At 40.0% G+C, this 15455-nt stretch overlaps 1 protein-coding gene and 1 long non-coding RNA gene across 2 annotated transcripts in view; one reads left to right on the top strand and one right to left on the bottom strand.

The window, feature by feature from the left end:
* The window catches only part of rars1 (arginyl-tRNA synthetase 1), a 35232-nt gene extending 22917 nt beyond the window's left edge, over positions 1 to 12315 (top strand). Inside the window, exons 13-15 of the mRNA XM_067608895.1 lie at positions 3327 to 3499; positions 8816 to 9063; positions 11982 to 12315. Coding sequence (XP_067464996.1) covers positions 3327 to 3499; positions 8816 to 9063; positions 11982 to 12091 — 531 coding nt within the window. The 3' untranslated portion in view covers positions 12092 to 12315. The remainder of the gene's footprint in view (positions 1 to 3326; positions 3500 to 8815; positions 9064 to 11981) is intronic.
* Positions 12316 to 13146: 831 nt separating this feature from the next.
* Positions 13147 to 14229, bottom strand: LOC137196087 (uncharacterized). The gene is made up of 2 exons (XR_010931211.1): positions 14181 to 14229; positions 13147 to 14023 (listed from the first exon to the last, which is right to left on the bottom strand). It is a non-coding gene; the product is annotated as an uncharacterized lncRNA (long non-coding RNA).
* Positions 14230 to 15455: the final 1226 nt, after the last annotated feature.

The following is a 15455-nucleotide window of genomic DNA, read 5'->3' as shown; positions in this document are numbered from 1 at the left end:
GAAGCCTTTTTGCAACTGTGGCTAGAAAAAAGTTTAAAGAAAAACCTGTAAGTACACTTTTAATAAAAAAAAACACTACATTCCTACATTTTTACATTAGTTTGGTTACGGAGTCGTATCAGCTGAAGTTGTTTATGTCCCCTGACTTTTAACGTATAAAATCATCAGTCAAGGAACTGTTGGTTACGTCTTCCGGGGAAGTTTTGATGAGCGTCCACAACACGAGTCCTCCATCACCGGCTCCTGTGCAGCTCAACTGGACCTCGTTAGAAGAAGGGAAGTGAACAGGAAGTGTTAAATTTTCACCTCCTGACCTCCAGATTGTTGCAGCTCGTCTCAGGATTCAACTCAAAAAATATCTGTTTACAAACCTTTTCTTCCCTCCCAGAGTTAGCATTAGCTGCTGTTGTTCACACAGAGACTTTTCTGTTCATTTAAGCGTAGGTGTTTGCATTTGCTGATGTTTAAGTGTCTGAAATTGAACTTGCAGGAGGATAAATAAGAACAGAGAGAGAGAGAACCTGACCTGGTTAAGTTTTATCTGGAACATGTGATGCAGTGTAAACAGGCAGTGACTTCCAGTTGAACTGCACTGATTTTTTTTTTTTTTTTTTTTTATTTTATTGCTGGGAAGGTTGTGGGAAACCGGTGCCAGAGCAGTTTCCCTGCAGGCCCTTCTGCTCTGGCACTATGCTCTCTGTCTGGGTCGGTGCCCATGTCTACCATCTGCTAACCCAGCCTCATTAATACCAACCCCAACCCCGGCCTCCATCAACCTCCGCCTGCACCGCTAACACTAAAGATTTGTTTTCTGCCGTTGTGTTGTTTTATACTCCGTTGTGTTGCTTCTGTTCTTCTCTCTCGCTTTGATTTATGTTTTGTTTTTTTGTCTCTTATACTTTTTATATCCTGTTATGTTCTGTAATTTCCTGCCTCGTCCTGTTATTCCTCATCCTGTTGTGTCACGCTGCATCCTGCTGTCTTTAGGGCCTCGACTGACAAATATTTAAGTTCATTAGTAATTATTAGGGACGTCCTGATGAACTTATTCTGGCCCGATCTGATGCTTCTGACCAGGGCTGCAGCCAAAAACTTATTTTCATTATCGATTAATCTGCTGATTTTCGCGTCTCAACAATAATATTCAGTTCACTATCATGTATGACAAAGAAAAGTATCAATAGCCACTGATTTTTCTGTCATAACTGCGACCTGGTTGTTGCACCATTTGTCAATCTCAGTGATTAAAACCGAACTGTTTCATTTTTAGAAACCAGCCAAATGATACAAAAAGTTGCCCAAATGATCACAACCTGCCCAAAATGTATTTTTTACCTTTTTTTTTTACTGAATTAAATAAAAAGTAGCTCAGTTGGGAGTCTGGAAACAAATAAACAGCAGTGTTACAGAGTGGAGATTCCTCCTTCACAAAGGTGGAGTTCAGACACATAAACCCGACAACAGACTTTGTTTAATTTCGTTAACGTTAAGTAGAGTTTTGTCATCTTAACTGGCAAAAGCGACAGTCAGTGTTTGCTAAAAATGAGAAGCTGCTGGCTGGATGTTTTGTAGAGAAAGAGAGAGTTGGAGTCCGAGTTCAGAGGAAACGTGCCGTTTGCTAAACAGGACATCAGAATTCAGAGTCAATAAGATTACTGATGTGCCCAAATCAAAAATAATTAGACATCTTTGAGTTGCAAATGTTGAAACGTAAACCTAATAAGATTCAATCTGAAATTTGAAAGGATTCAAATTCAAAACTCCATCCCTACCTCCCAAAAACACCCAGGAAATAAAGATCGATATAAATGTTTGTCTCTTTTATAAGTCTCCTTCAATTTTAGTGTCATAAAACAACAGTCAGGAGCTCAAATGAACATTAAACCTGTTTTTCTTGCTGTAATCATTCCTTCTGTTCATACTGACCATTAGAAGATCCCTTCATAATGCACTTACAATGGAAGTGATGGAGGACAAAATCCACAGTCCTCCTCCTGTGCAAAAATGTATTTAAAAGTTAATCTGAAGCTAATATGAAGCTTCAGCGTCCAAATGAGTCAAATCAAGTAGATATCTTTCAACGTTACAGTCTCAACTTTCTGCCAAAATTACGCAGTGCTAAACTCAGTCTATACATGACGTAATGCTAACATGCTATCTTTAGTTTGTTAACATGCTTACATCAGCATGCAAGCTAAATGTTAGCATCATGTTTCCATGCAAACTGTATGCATGTTAAGACTCTAACATGATAAATGTTACGTGTTAAATGTTTGTATGTGAACACTGTACACATATAAACAAAACAAAAAGCTAACATGCTAAATGCGAGTAGGCAATAAAGCTAACATTAGCATGCTAACTCCTCTACTCAACTCTTTTTTTGAGCCGTCCAAATGAGTCAAATCAAGTAGATATCTTTCAACGTTACAGTCTTTTTAGTGCCAAAGTTCCTCTTTTTGTTACTATACTTCCACCGCAGCTCAACAGGGAAACACAAAGGGGGAATTTGATGGTAAAAAGACTGTAAATGTGTCAGATATCCACTCTAATGACTAACTCAGACTGCTGAAGCTGAATATAAGCTTCACATCTACTTTTAAATGCATTTTTGCTCAAAGCGAGGATGTGGATTTTGTTCCCCATCCCGGAACAGCTAATGTAGCAGCTTTCATCTAATAATAAAAAAAATGTCCTTATTCTTCATGTTGTAATAACTCGATTTTAAACAAAGATTTAGACATTTTACACACGGTGAAAGAACAAAAATTCAAATTAATTGGATTAAAAGCAGCAAGACTGTATGAGAAGCTGAAACAAGTTAATTTTTCTGGCAATTATGCTTAATAAATGACAGAAATGAACTGTCATATCTCCTCCCTATCACGTCCCGTCCCTTTATTTCCTCTCGTTTGTTCTGCTTCGTCCCGTCATGTCACCTCGTTCCCTCACTGACTTCTCTGCTTGACTGGAATTTTTTGTTTTTCCCAAATCAAATCTTTTATCATAAAACCTTCTGCATAATAAACTGCCTGTGGTATCAAACATGTATCAACATACAGATTCAGGGGGAAGGCTATGACTTGATGAGTCAGTTTTAATCTTTGCCTGAAGTCAGTAAATTAGATTCATTATTCGATTAAATTCAACCCACTGGTTTTACTGTTAGGAGCATAAGGTGAAGTACCGCCTGCAATAATTACAAGCTGATAATAGCTGCAGTTATCACAGTTTTTAATGCCTTTAAAGAGTGTTGTCAGAGGGAGGAGGAAGGGGTGGGGGTGGTGGGGAAAGATTTTCAGCTCCATATTTTTCCGTTTCTGCAGGTTCTGACCCCGGAGGAGCTAATTAAAGCCCAGAGGTCCGTCGCTTTTGGCTGCATCAAATACGCCGACCTCTCCCACAACCGCATCAACGACTACGTCTTCTCGTTTGACAAGATGCTGGACGACCGGGGCAACACCGCCGCGTACCTCCTCTACGCCTTCACCCGCATCAGGTGAGGATTCTGCAAGAAGTTCAATACAGAGATGTTCATTTTTTCCAGCCAAATACATTTTGTAACTGCAAAAAACAAACAAACATGGCAGCAACATGAATCTGACACCAAAATATATCGTCACAACTGTTGTAAGGGAGTTTTTCCTCTTGCAAAGCTGAAATGTGCAACTTGTTGATGTTTGGGTTTTTTTTGTGTTTGTCTTCGTTAGCGGTTTGGCTCTAGAGATAACGAGGTTTGTCAACCGGTTATGGGTCCAGCACTTTGGTCAGAAGTCAAATATCTCGACTCCTGTTAGCTCGATCGGCATTAAATTTTGTGCAAACGAGGATTAAAGCTGCTGATTTTTTACTTTTAGTGCCGTCAAATGTAGCGTTTGTCCATTTAGTTGGTGATGAGACGGCTCTAAAAATACTCTTTACTTCAGTTTAAGGTTCATGCTAAAATAGCGTTTAGCGTCCTCGCATGTAGGAAACAGCTTATAGCTTTAAATATGAATATTAATGAGGAAGATAAAGGCACGACCAGTTTGCTGTGTTTAGATTGATAAAAGCACTTTTTTTTTAAATAAACTTCCATGTTGTTTTTTCTCTACTTTCACATATTACACATTTGGGTTTTTTTATTTGTGTTTGTGAAATAATTGTTTTTTTTTTTTTTTTTTTAAATGCTTTTTATGTCTGCAAACCAGCTCTTTCCTCATCTTACCCGGACCAACAGACACGAGGGTTGTTTTTCATTCTTCTTATCAAAAACAACAGCAAAAAAAAGTGACTGTGGATATTTCCCAAAATGTCAAACTACTCCTTTAAAACACAACTGAGCCTAAATCCAGCTCAGACTGATGAAAGCTGAGCCTCACAGTGAACAGCTGAGCCATCCGTGCAGCAGATAAACCCTTTTAATTCCCCCCTCTTCAAAAACTAAAGATCTAAGACTAGTAAAGTTGTCAGTTTGTTTTGAATCCATCCAACAGTTTTACTCCCTGTCGCGTGAGGAACATGTGTGACTACAGACGTGCATGTGTGTGTTTCCTGCTGTCTGCCTTGATGTTTCAGGTGTGTAATTACGTTACAGAAGTTAAAACTTGGACATGTGACTCTGAGTCTTTCCACAAAGTGATGCCGAAGACTCCGTTCAGGCCGTCTGTCTTATAATATTTTAATCAAGTAACACAAGATGAATATGAATCATTCTCTGAGCGTCAAACCCCAGCAGGCCGGCGAGCTCGACTGCTCCCTCTGGGACCCTGAAAATATCTGGAAAGGTAAATTGAGTTCCTCCGACACATTTCTCCCTCGTCTCCACTCTGTCCTGGCACAGTACCTCCCACTGGTACCAGTATACTTTCATTACCCATATCAGATCAGCCTTGCGGACCCAGGAGGGGGCTTGTTGCAAGGGATTAGTCCTTGGGGTGTTTTCAGTCAGCAAGAACCAATTATTGGACCTCTTATCCGTGTATCAAGTGACCGTCTCCTGGCTGCAGAGAGTGCTGCGTTGATCCCCTTCCTCCCCTGCTTTCCCGGAGGTGTGAGGAGGAGGAGGAGGAGGAGGAGGAGGAGGACATGGCACATCATCATGAAACACAATTTTGGGTTTGTTCAGTGGGAGGGCAGGTGGAGACGGCAGAGTTCATACTTGAAGGTTTCAGCTGACTTGTCTGCCAGCAATCACTAGTCTCCGAAGCAAGAGCCGCGGATCGATACGGGCAACTTCTTCATCGTTCAGTTTGTCTGTGGACCGCCATCTCCTACATCAGGGGCGAAAATCTGATATCAGTTTTTGGTGGGGACGATTGATGAAATTTTCTCAAGAGCTATTCCTGAGGGGGACACCGAGAGCAGTGCTGTAACTCTGCTAACTGAACGCTCTGTTGCCCTGCCAGCTAAGAAACACCACGCTGCATCGCCAGCTTCTCTCATTGACTTGAAGGAGGCAGCGGATCAAACCATTGTAAGGCAAAGAGTGGGGGTTACAATCTTTTGAAACTTAAAAACGTGCTATTAAGTGTTTATAATCAGCACAAATGCTTTCATTGTGTATTATTAATATTATTGAAATTACATAGTTGTCTTCACAGTGATATATTGGGTGCCCCCTGGGATTTCTGTCTATACCCTACATGCCAAATAACGAATGATGACATCATAGATACACATATGTCTATAAGGAACAATTTATACCCAGTTTAGATGCGGATACACCCACAGGAGCAGTGTGGCACAAACTGTAAGTGGAAAATTTGGCAAAAAAGTTGGGTGTTGGGGTAGTGGTACCCCAGATACAGATATAAGACATTAGAATATCCTCTGAAAAAGAGTTTTATTGGACAGAGTGACCCCCAAAACGTTGGATAGGTGTTCATAGACCCTCCAGTATTAACACCATGTTACCCAGACAGACTGCGTCACTTTAAAATGTTGAAACTTTGCTTTTGACCTTGAAAAAAGTATGTTGCACTAAATCCATGAAGGTGTTTGATGCAGGAGGGTAGTGGGACCAACAAAAACTATGAAACATCACTATTGCAGTCTCTCCGGGGTTTGGGCCCTTTTCTTAAGTCAGATTGACTGGTCTAACTCGGGGTGGCAGAGTGCCCGGCAAAGATTGATCTTCTGGTTGTTGTTGGGTTTTTTTTTTTTTCTTGCTTGGAGGGTGAGCGGTCTACCCTGAGAGGATTTGATGCTCCTGTGTTCAGTCAATAGAGCGCTCACTGATGGCAGCTGCCCCCCAAAATGTGGATGTTAGAGAGTCAGAGAGGCCGAGAAAAAGACAAAAACAGACAGAAAGATGGAGAGATTTTCTTAAAACCTCGGGCGGGGGGGGGGGGCGTTCAACTCGGAGCGTCTAAATAGGAAAAGCGAAGAACAAAATGGCAACACCTTTCAGACACATGCTGAGAGGTTGTACTAAATATATGTTACAAGACATGAAAATGAGTTTATTTTCACAGTCTGTTATTCTCGAACAATTTCTTCAAAGTTTCCTGTAAAGTAATTTGAACAAATTATAGTTAAAAACAGACAAAACAGTTGTACAAGTGTTGTAGTCTAAGTGAGTTTAAAAGCAGTTTTTGATTTCTGCTGGAACTTCCTTTAATTCAAACCTAAATATATATTTTGAAATCTGTAATTTATCATTGGAAGCTTAATTTTTCATATACTGTTTGTTTAATTGTGTGTGTATCTGCTTTTAGACAAGCTGCACACCTTTTCATGATCAGCTGACCTGCTGTACGCTGGCTGAGACATGCTAGGTTATTCTAGCTTAGCAATTAACAGGAATTAATTTTAAGTGTACCAGTTGAACACCTTGTCTTTATTTTACTTATAATTAGTACCAAATGACTGAGTTCTTTCTAGGAAACTTTCTGGGAGGATATTTGGAATATAAGGAGCTGGAAGAGAAACCAGAAAATAAAATGTTCCTCACAGTTTCCTAGAGCCCAGAATGACGTCTTCAAATGTCTTGTTTTTTCCCGACTAACAATCCAAAAACCCAAAGACAAAGACATAGAGTCGGGGGAAATGCCTCGTATTAAATGATTGAAGCGATTGTTTAAACCGTCATCTAGTAAATTAGATCAGAAATGAATCAGAGCAGCTCGGCTCACTCTCAGCAAAAATGAAAATCTTTTTTACAATTTGGGAATATTCAGATTCAGGTGGTGATGTGTGAGAAGTGACAGCCACCTCTGCTAAGCTAATATCCTGGTAGAAACACTGAACACTGGTATAAAAGAGAGAAAGACCAATAAATCACTTGTTTATTGCAGAAATATCCGTCTAGTTTGTCCACCAGAGAGCGCTGACAAGTTTATTTTTAATCCTTTCATGCAAGAATTATGAAAACCTCAGTCAGGATTTTTTTTCTTGAGTGTTTTTATTCCTCTTTAAGCATGAAAAAAAATATTTGAACTTTCAAGGAGTTTGTCCAACTTGGTGGACAGATGATTAATTGTCTCCCAACATCAAATCAATACTTGGAAATTTTAACAATTGTATTACTCCTTAGTTGTTACTTGATGTTACAAAATTTTATTTACCTTTTTACTATAGAAGGATTGGCAAGATATTCCTGAGCTGCTGAGTATTTCCGGCCAGCAAGCGGCCATCTTGGTTTTGAGAAATTTGTGTTGCACTTACAAAGGCTGGCCAATAGATGGCAGTGTACGGGACAACACACTAGAGTCCACTGTGTTGGCTGATGTGCAACTATACCATTTAAAACCCCCATGCATATATAAGAAAACGGCTTTTGAATGAAAGGGTTAAGCTATAAAATATCCTGCTCAGTTAATATTTCAGTCACAGTTGTTTAAAAAAAACCCATTAATTGTAAGGCATTGTTATCAAAATGTTTTTCAGATATCTCTCATCTGCCTCAAAAATCAATTATCCTCATTTTAAATGTTCAGAGAAGTTTCACAGAGCCCTAAAGTGACGTTTAAAACATAATTGTTTTTATCTAACAGTTGAAAGCACAGAGAAATTAATTTACAGTGATTTAAAAAATAGAGAAAAACATATTGAAGGAGCTGAAACCAGAGAATGTTTTGATTTTTTTATTTAGTTTATGACAAATGACTCAAACGATCATTTGATTACCAAAGTTGTTTTCTGTCAATCTGTCTCTCAGAATATTCTGCATTTTCTCACGTTTCTAAACTCACCTTGACTGGAGTCGGTTACTGTTGGTGTTTAAAATGTTTTTTGCACTGAAGCTGCTTTTTTTGTTTGTTTTTTTTTGTTTTTGTGTTGTTGTTTGACCCGCAACAGAACAACTTCAGTTTTCACTCCGTGCTACCAAACGGATGTTGACATGAAAGGCAGCTGTGTCACACCTCCAGTCATTTCATTCTCCTGTATGAAAGGAACTGACTGGTTGGTAAATATTGAACAGATCCCAGAGGCACAACTGCACCTTGATCCACATCTTTCTGCTGTTACACTGGTTTTTTTTTTTTTCATAACTCGAGCAGGAAAACTCATTTTTGCTTGTCTTGTTGTATTTTTTTTTTCTTTTCTTTTGTACTTGTTCCACCTGTTCTCTACTTTGTGTTGATGCTGTTTTCTCGTCCTTGAAAAGACATTCTTGCAGATCCTGAATGTTACAGCTCTTTGTAGCAAGTTAATAGAGTAACATAGAAATAATAATTTGGTATTATTACAACACTTTATGCAAAATAAATGGAATAATATCTGTTTTATGTGAATCTGAGTAATCTGAGGCTTTCTTGGATGAACAAAAACAGTTAAAATGGATGTTATAATATGTGCCATCTGTATTAATGGTGTTGTTGACGTCCTGCAGGTCCATAGCTCGTCTGGCTAACATCGACGAGGCTGCGCTGAGGAAGGCCGCGGAGACCACCGAGGTCCTGCTGGACCACGAGAAGGAGTGGAAACTGGGGAAATGCATCCTGCGCTTCCCCGAGATCCTGCAGAAGATCCTGGACGACCTGCTGCTCCACACGCTGTGCGACTACCTGTACGAGCTCGCCACCACCTTCACCGAGTTCTACGACAGCTGCTACTGCGTGGAGAAGGACAGACAGACAGGTACGCTACCTGGAGGGATGAGAGCCGTGTGTGTGTGTGTGTGTGGATTATCTTTTATCTACAGAAGCTCATGAAGTAGTTCAACTTTTTACATCAAGGTCAAGCGTTTTGTTTTGTTTTTTCCAGCAACTATGTCATACATCCAGAAAAAAAGATGTTTCCTTTGAGTTTTGTTTCTCTTTTTGTGCTTTGATCACCACAAACTAACTGATTTTGGGTAACATCAAGGTCAAAAAGGGAAACTCAGTTGTTCTGCTCTCAATGGGAATCAGCCAATTAGCAGGAAGTTTCACTCTGAGAGGATTTTCACTGAAAGCCATCTGAACACACTGTTAGCCCTTCACTTGTTCCTGTTAGCATTTTATCCCCGCAGCTCGCTGGAGTGCTAGCACTTCAGGCTTAGAGCTGTTTAATTATGCTAATTCTCAGTTAGCGCTGCAGAGCTACTGTGGCAGTAACCCCAGCTGGAGGTTATTATTGTATGTCATTTTTCTTGATTAGAAAGTATACACTTCAGACTGTGTGTGTGTGTGTGAATTGCAGAATACATGAAACACTGCTTTCACTCTCTCAGTTTCACAAAGAGATATTACAGATATTATAACTTTTAATTGGACAGGTGGAGAGTGGTAGCTCCTGGGCACGTGCACCTGCTGTTTAGGTCCATGTCTGTGCAGCGGAGCAACGTTCAAAAGGCCTGAGTGAAGTTGAATATTGATCAGAGGATGTGGTGATTGAGAAATACTCTCTCAGTCATATCACTGGTCTGAAAACAGTTGAGCCAATCACAGTGAAGCATGACAGCTCAACAAATGAAAAAAAAAATCTGCTTCTCCAGAACATCATATTGTTGCACAGCTGCAAACATCTGCAGCCAGAAACCGATGGTGTCAGTTGACTTAGTCGCATTTCTACTGTATGTAACGTTTTAAACAGATGAGTATGTAAACATCCCTGCGTCCGTATACCTTTGGACACATATCACATAAAGGCCTTAAAGTGGATCCTACTTTGTTTATTACATGATCTTGATGCTCTGTTGTAAAGTCACAATCTACAGTCCAGACAGTGTTTGTTTTTCAGGCTCTGTGAATTCAGCACATTCAATTTAAAATAAAATAACAGATATTATATTAACGTCTCAGCTTTAATTTGGATTTAGATCAATATAGAAAGAACTGTGAGGGAGATGAAGCCATTTTAACACATAGTGCTCAAACATGAAGCCAAACAAAATCATCATATTTAATATTTAGTAGAAAATCATTTGAGAGCTTCATTATTTCAGTTTTGTGTTTACATGTTGGATTTTACATAAAAGCATTTTTGTGTACTGAGCCATCAGTTAATCACAGATAAAAGTAGTTACAACTACTATTTCCTTGCAGGTATTTAAAATACACCAAAACTTTAAGAACAGGAGTGTCCGCCTGGCTTCTCTTTAATCTCAGTAGAGCTTCTTTCTCATCAGCTTTACTTCAACATGAGCAGCACTCGGCCGTCGTCCCGCTGCACACTCGGGTGCGTCGGCTTGTTTCTGTAAATTACAAACTCATTTCGCTGTCTGTCAATGAGCATCGACGTGCACGCCCCTCTAACGAGCTGTCTGTTTAATGCACCCTCCGCTGCTCATCACAGACTTAATTTCTATTGGATTTCTGCTCCGTGCAGCAGTTTGGCCCTGATGGGGCGGACGGTCATGGGTGTAGCGTGCGGACGCAGATTAATTTTCAGTTGATGCTTTGGTGTCGGCCGCCGCTGTGTGATGGTAGCATCATTAAATCTGTCCTCTGACCTTCTGTTTGTTTTGTATCGTTCTCTGCTCCACCTCTGATTGTTTGTCTGTTTCCCGTCTCTCCAATCTGCCTCTTTTCTCAATTTGTCTGTTTCTCTTCATCCCGGTCGCCTTTTCTCTTTTGTCCTCTTTTACTCTCCAGTCTTTTCCATCTGAGTTTGTTTACGATCACACTTAGTATCCCAATTATAATTCTTAAAGTATTTACACACAGTTTTTGTGCTGAAGCACACTGGTGCTTTGGGCTTTTTAGCAGGAGTGTTTACCATGTTCAGCATTTCAGTTTAGCTTTTTTTTTAAACTTTGTGTTTAGTGCTAATGGTGGGCTGATGGGAGCATTGATTGAAATAACTATAAAACAAAGTACTGGACAAATTCAAACATGGACCTGGTGATGGAGGCTGCAGGTGGCGCTAGATTAAAAATCAGTTCTTCACCAAAGTCAGTAGTCCAATATTTGTCAAGACTTTCACCAAAAGGCAGAAATGTCAACCTGATGGTGGCGCTAGAGCAAAAGAAAAGGGGTCACTAAATTCAGTAGGATTCATTCTCAGGGCGTTACCATCAATACCACCCAAACTGGGGCGTCCCAACCACTAAAACTGATGTTGCTATGATCAGCTGATTGTTTTTTCACTACTCTATTGTGTTAAACTACAAAAACACACTGTCCACTCCTGATCAAACAGTCGTAACAGAGTGGTACCTCTTTCCGTAATAAGTGATCTTCAGCTGAGTACAAACTACAGCCAAGTTTAATTGTGGCGCGACCCAAAGCCTACTCTGTGTTTCGATTCTCTCTACTGTCGCTATAATAAAAGAATAAAATGCCCTGAAATAATATTAAAAGAAAGAAAACAGATAGCTAATTGGTACTAATATGGAATTAATTAAAATCAATTAGTAACAACTCATAATCTGCCGACATTTATCATTTGAACTGGAGAAAGTGTCGTTCAGCTCTGGCTAAAAATGAGAAGCTGACACTGATTGTTTTTTACATTTCTCTCTTTGCTAATTTAGCGCCAAAGTAAAAGCCTAAACTATAACCAGCTATTGTAAGTTATGGAGAAATAAAATAATAAAATCTTAAATGTTCTTCTCTCTCTCTTTCTCTGTCCAGGTGAGGTGGTGAAGGTGAACATGTGGAGGATGCTGCTCTGTGAAGCCACGGCGGCCATCATGGCTAAAGGCTTCGACATCCTGGGCATCAGCCCCGTCCACAGGATGTGATGTCACTGGACATGACGTCACAGGAGAAGTGAAGATGTCGATTTTAAAAAGTAAAGATAAAAATCGTGAGTCCGTCTCACTCACGTCACAGCTCAAACTCAACCGGACTTCAAGAGTCCATCCTGGGAAGGAAAATCCTCACGTTCAGTCCCTTCATTAACATCTGATGTTGAAGGATCTTTTTTTTATTATTATTAAAGAACCAATATCAAACCAAAACATCACCCAGTCTGCTGTCAATCATTTTCAATTGTGTAACTGTCAGTTTAAAACCAGAAATCTTATTGTTACTTGATCTGTAAGCAAAAATATTCACTATCGCCGACAGAGAAGAGAAAAGATGGTGAGTCTGTCTGAATCGATCCATTAATGATCAGCACGCAGTGACTTTCTACTGCATCTCTCTAGTAGATGAGGGCAAACAAGGTTATGTTAATACAAATTTGGCAAAAAAATGACTCATAAACATGAACATACATGATACTAGAAACTGAAGTTTATGGTTGTTCTTTTCCGCTTGGAGGACCTTCCAGATAAGGAGTGCGGAGTGTCTCCTTTCACGCCCCGCTGTCTCAGACCCAAGCTGAGCTACGCTAGCGACCTAATTTTACCAACATCAAAGCTACTATAAGTCTTCAAATCTTATTAACGGAACAATAATTTCCAAAATGACCTCAGGCACACTTATTAGACGGCCTGAATTTAGAGATTGAGACCAGAATGACTCGTTGAAAACAATTAATAATCTAGTATTTCTAGAGAGAAGTTGAGGCTTTTTGAATGGGAGCATCTAGCAGCCGTCACTTTAAGGTACTTCACCCTCAAGTCCTGATAGTTGCTGGAGGAAGCCTTTTCATCTCCAAGAATACAAGAAGTCCGGTTGCTTTTGACTCAATGCTGTAGATCAGTTCATTGTTGGTTTGGCTCTGCACATGAGATTTGTCGACAATAAGAAAAATATAGAAAATTTCCAGACATTAATGTATTTTTTTGCACGACACTGCGCAAGTCTGTCCACAGCTAAGAGCTAAAAACGGCACAAACTGCCATCAGAATAAGTTTGTAAGATACTTTTAATCACATAGTCTACACATAGGCCCTTCAAGCATAAGTTTAAGGGTAATTGTTTTGCTTGCTTCTGCTCGTCTGACTCTGACGTATAGAAAGTCACATTTGACTCCAGCTGCTTTAAAAATAACGACAATTACAGTCTTCAGCCTTCCACGACTCGTGTGAGTAAGTGGGCTTTGTTTGCAGGAACTCTGAGTGCAAGGCAAACAAACCCATTTGATGAAGTTTAATTATACATCACAAACACTCCGAGGCAGCCTGTAATTGTTCAGTCCGCCTTTTACCCGGCAGACAGTTGTGCACTTCCATAGATATAAAAATTGTATGACTCCAGGAGTCACTACAAGTCATGCAATAGTTGTTAGAAGAGTTCTTAAGCCGCCGCCGCCGAGAGGAAGACGTGTGCTTGTGTTGTGACCCATCTTTGAAACTTATGAAATATCTACACTCCTGCTAGTCGTCTCTCATCATCCTGTATGTCCCAAGACTTTATGGCTGATCTCAGTACCTTCTCAGGCAATAATTCCCACAGCAGCTTCATGAAAGATTCATTAAGCTTTCACAGAGCTGCTGCTGCTGCTTTTTTTTTTTTTTTTAAAGCTGGTGTTGAAGGACGGTGTTAAAGGTGTTTTGACAGTCACTCCAGGAGGAGAAAAGGCTGCCACACCGCCTCAGTAACACCTGCGGAAGCAATAACATCCCCCGCCTCACCGAGGGGAGACGGATTTCATCACCCGGTGGCCTCAGCTGATATATAATCTCTCTCCCTGGTGTGTCTTGGTGGATGAGGGAGGCGGGGAGGTCGCCTGGTTGAAGGCCTGAGTGGTTTGGAGAAGCAGCCCGTGGAGACGTCTTCCTCAGCTGAGAGGTGGAAGGTAAATATTCATGTTTACTCAGGTTTTGTACAATTTCTAGCTTCTATAAATAGATTTTTTTTTGTCAATGACAGTGTGAATAAACAGAGAATAGACCCTTTTCATGGTAGACAGAAAGCACAGGTGTGAATAATAACACTAACGGTGAGTCTATCCCCATTAATTGTCCCAGTGAGTCAGTGACTGAGCATGTGCAACAGCAGAGCGCTGCAAATGGCTCGGCTAAAAGTAACGCAGCCATCATTAATGTTACTGATTCCACCTGTGCAAGTTAAAAGGTCTGATGTGTAAATAAGGGATAATTAAAGGCGACTCGCACGGAGCTTTATAATGAGTTTCAGCTCGTTGTTTATCTGTCCGGCTGCAACTTTACTGTTGTGGTTCACTCTCAGTGCTCTCATAGCGTCGTCGGCTGCAGCAGGCAGCTGTTTCCAGAGTAAAATCTCTAAAATCTGATTGAACACTAGTGGTGGAAAGTAACTAAATAGGACATTTAAGCACTTTTCTGCTACTTTATCCTTCTACTTTACTATAAAATGTGTGTAGTTTTTACTCCACTGCATGTATTTGATAACTTTACTTTGCAGATTCAGATTAATAATATAAAATATGATCAGCAAATACATTATAATGTATTATTAAAGTTTACAAAAAGACAACACTTTATTGATCTCCAGGGAGGGAAAGTTACAGTCTACCTCTTAGCATATAAAGTAATTCAAATTAGCTTTACATTCACCAGCTGCAGCATTAAAGTGACGTAGACATTAACCTCCTCCACTCCACAACGACCCTATTTTGGAGCAAAAGTGCCTAAAATGATATATACAAAATGAAACTTGCTGTAGCTCCTGAAACACAGCGACTATATGCAGAAATTAGATCATGCCAGAGAGGAAACCTCCCAAAGTTTCTTGTGAAAATGTCAGAGACACTCCAGGTGACACAGAAACAAAGCAGGTCTTTGAATACACTGAGAATAAGGATTTCTAAATAACGGTTGGTGGTTTTGTCTGTAGAGATCGAGGGGCTGTAAACAAAATACCTCAAATTTAAAGATGACACATCAGGTGGATTTCCAAAAAGTACATTTGTAGATGCCGTACATGTGTAAAAACCAGGTCTTCCACATGACAGCAACACCACAAGGAGCGTGTGACGTAGCAAGGCAAGAGAGAAGGCTAACTAACTAGCAACTACGCTAACTAGCAGAGTTAATGTACTTTTACTTAAGTAAAAGTTTGAATCTGTGCCTTACTTTACTTTTAACAGAGTATTTCTACACTTTGGTTTCACAACTTTTTACTTCAGTAAAAGCGGTGAGTTCTTGCACCACTGCTGTTCACTACCTGCTCAACAACAAACAACAAACAGACACAGTTAGCTGTAGACTAGCTGGTGAACATAGTGGAGCATTT

The sequence above is a fragment of the Thunnus thynnus genome, chromosome 13 (assembly GCF_963924715.1).
Source record: "Thunnus thynnus chromosome 13, fThuThy2.1, whole genome shotgun sequence".
Lineage (NCBI taxonomy): Eukaryota > Metazoa > Chordata > Actinopteri > Scombriformes > Scombridae > Thunnus > Thunnus thynnus.
This window is presented reverse-complemented; position numbering and strand designations above follow the sequence as displayed.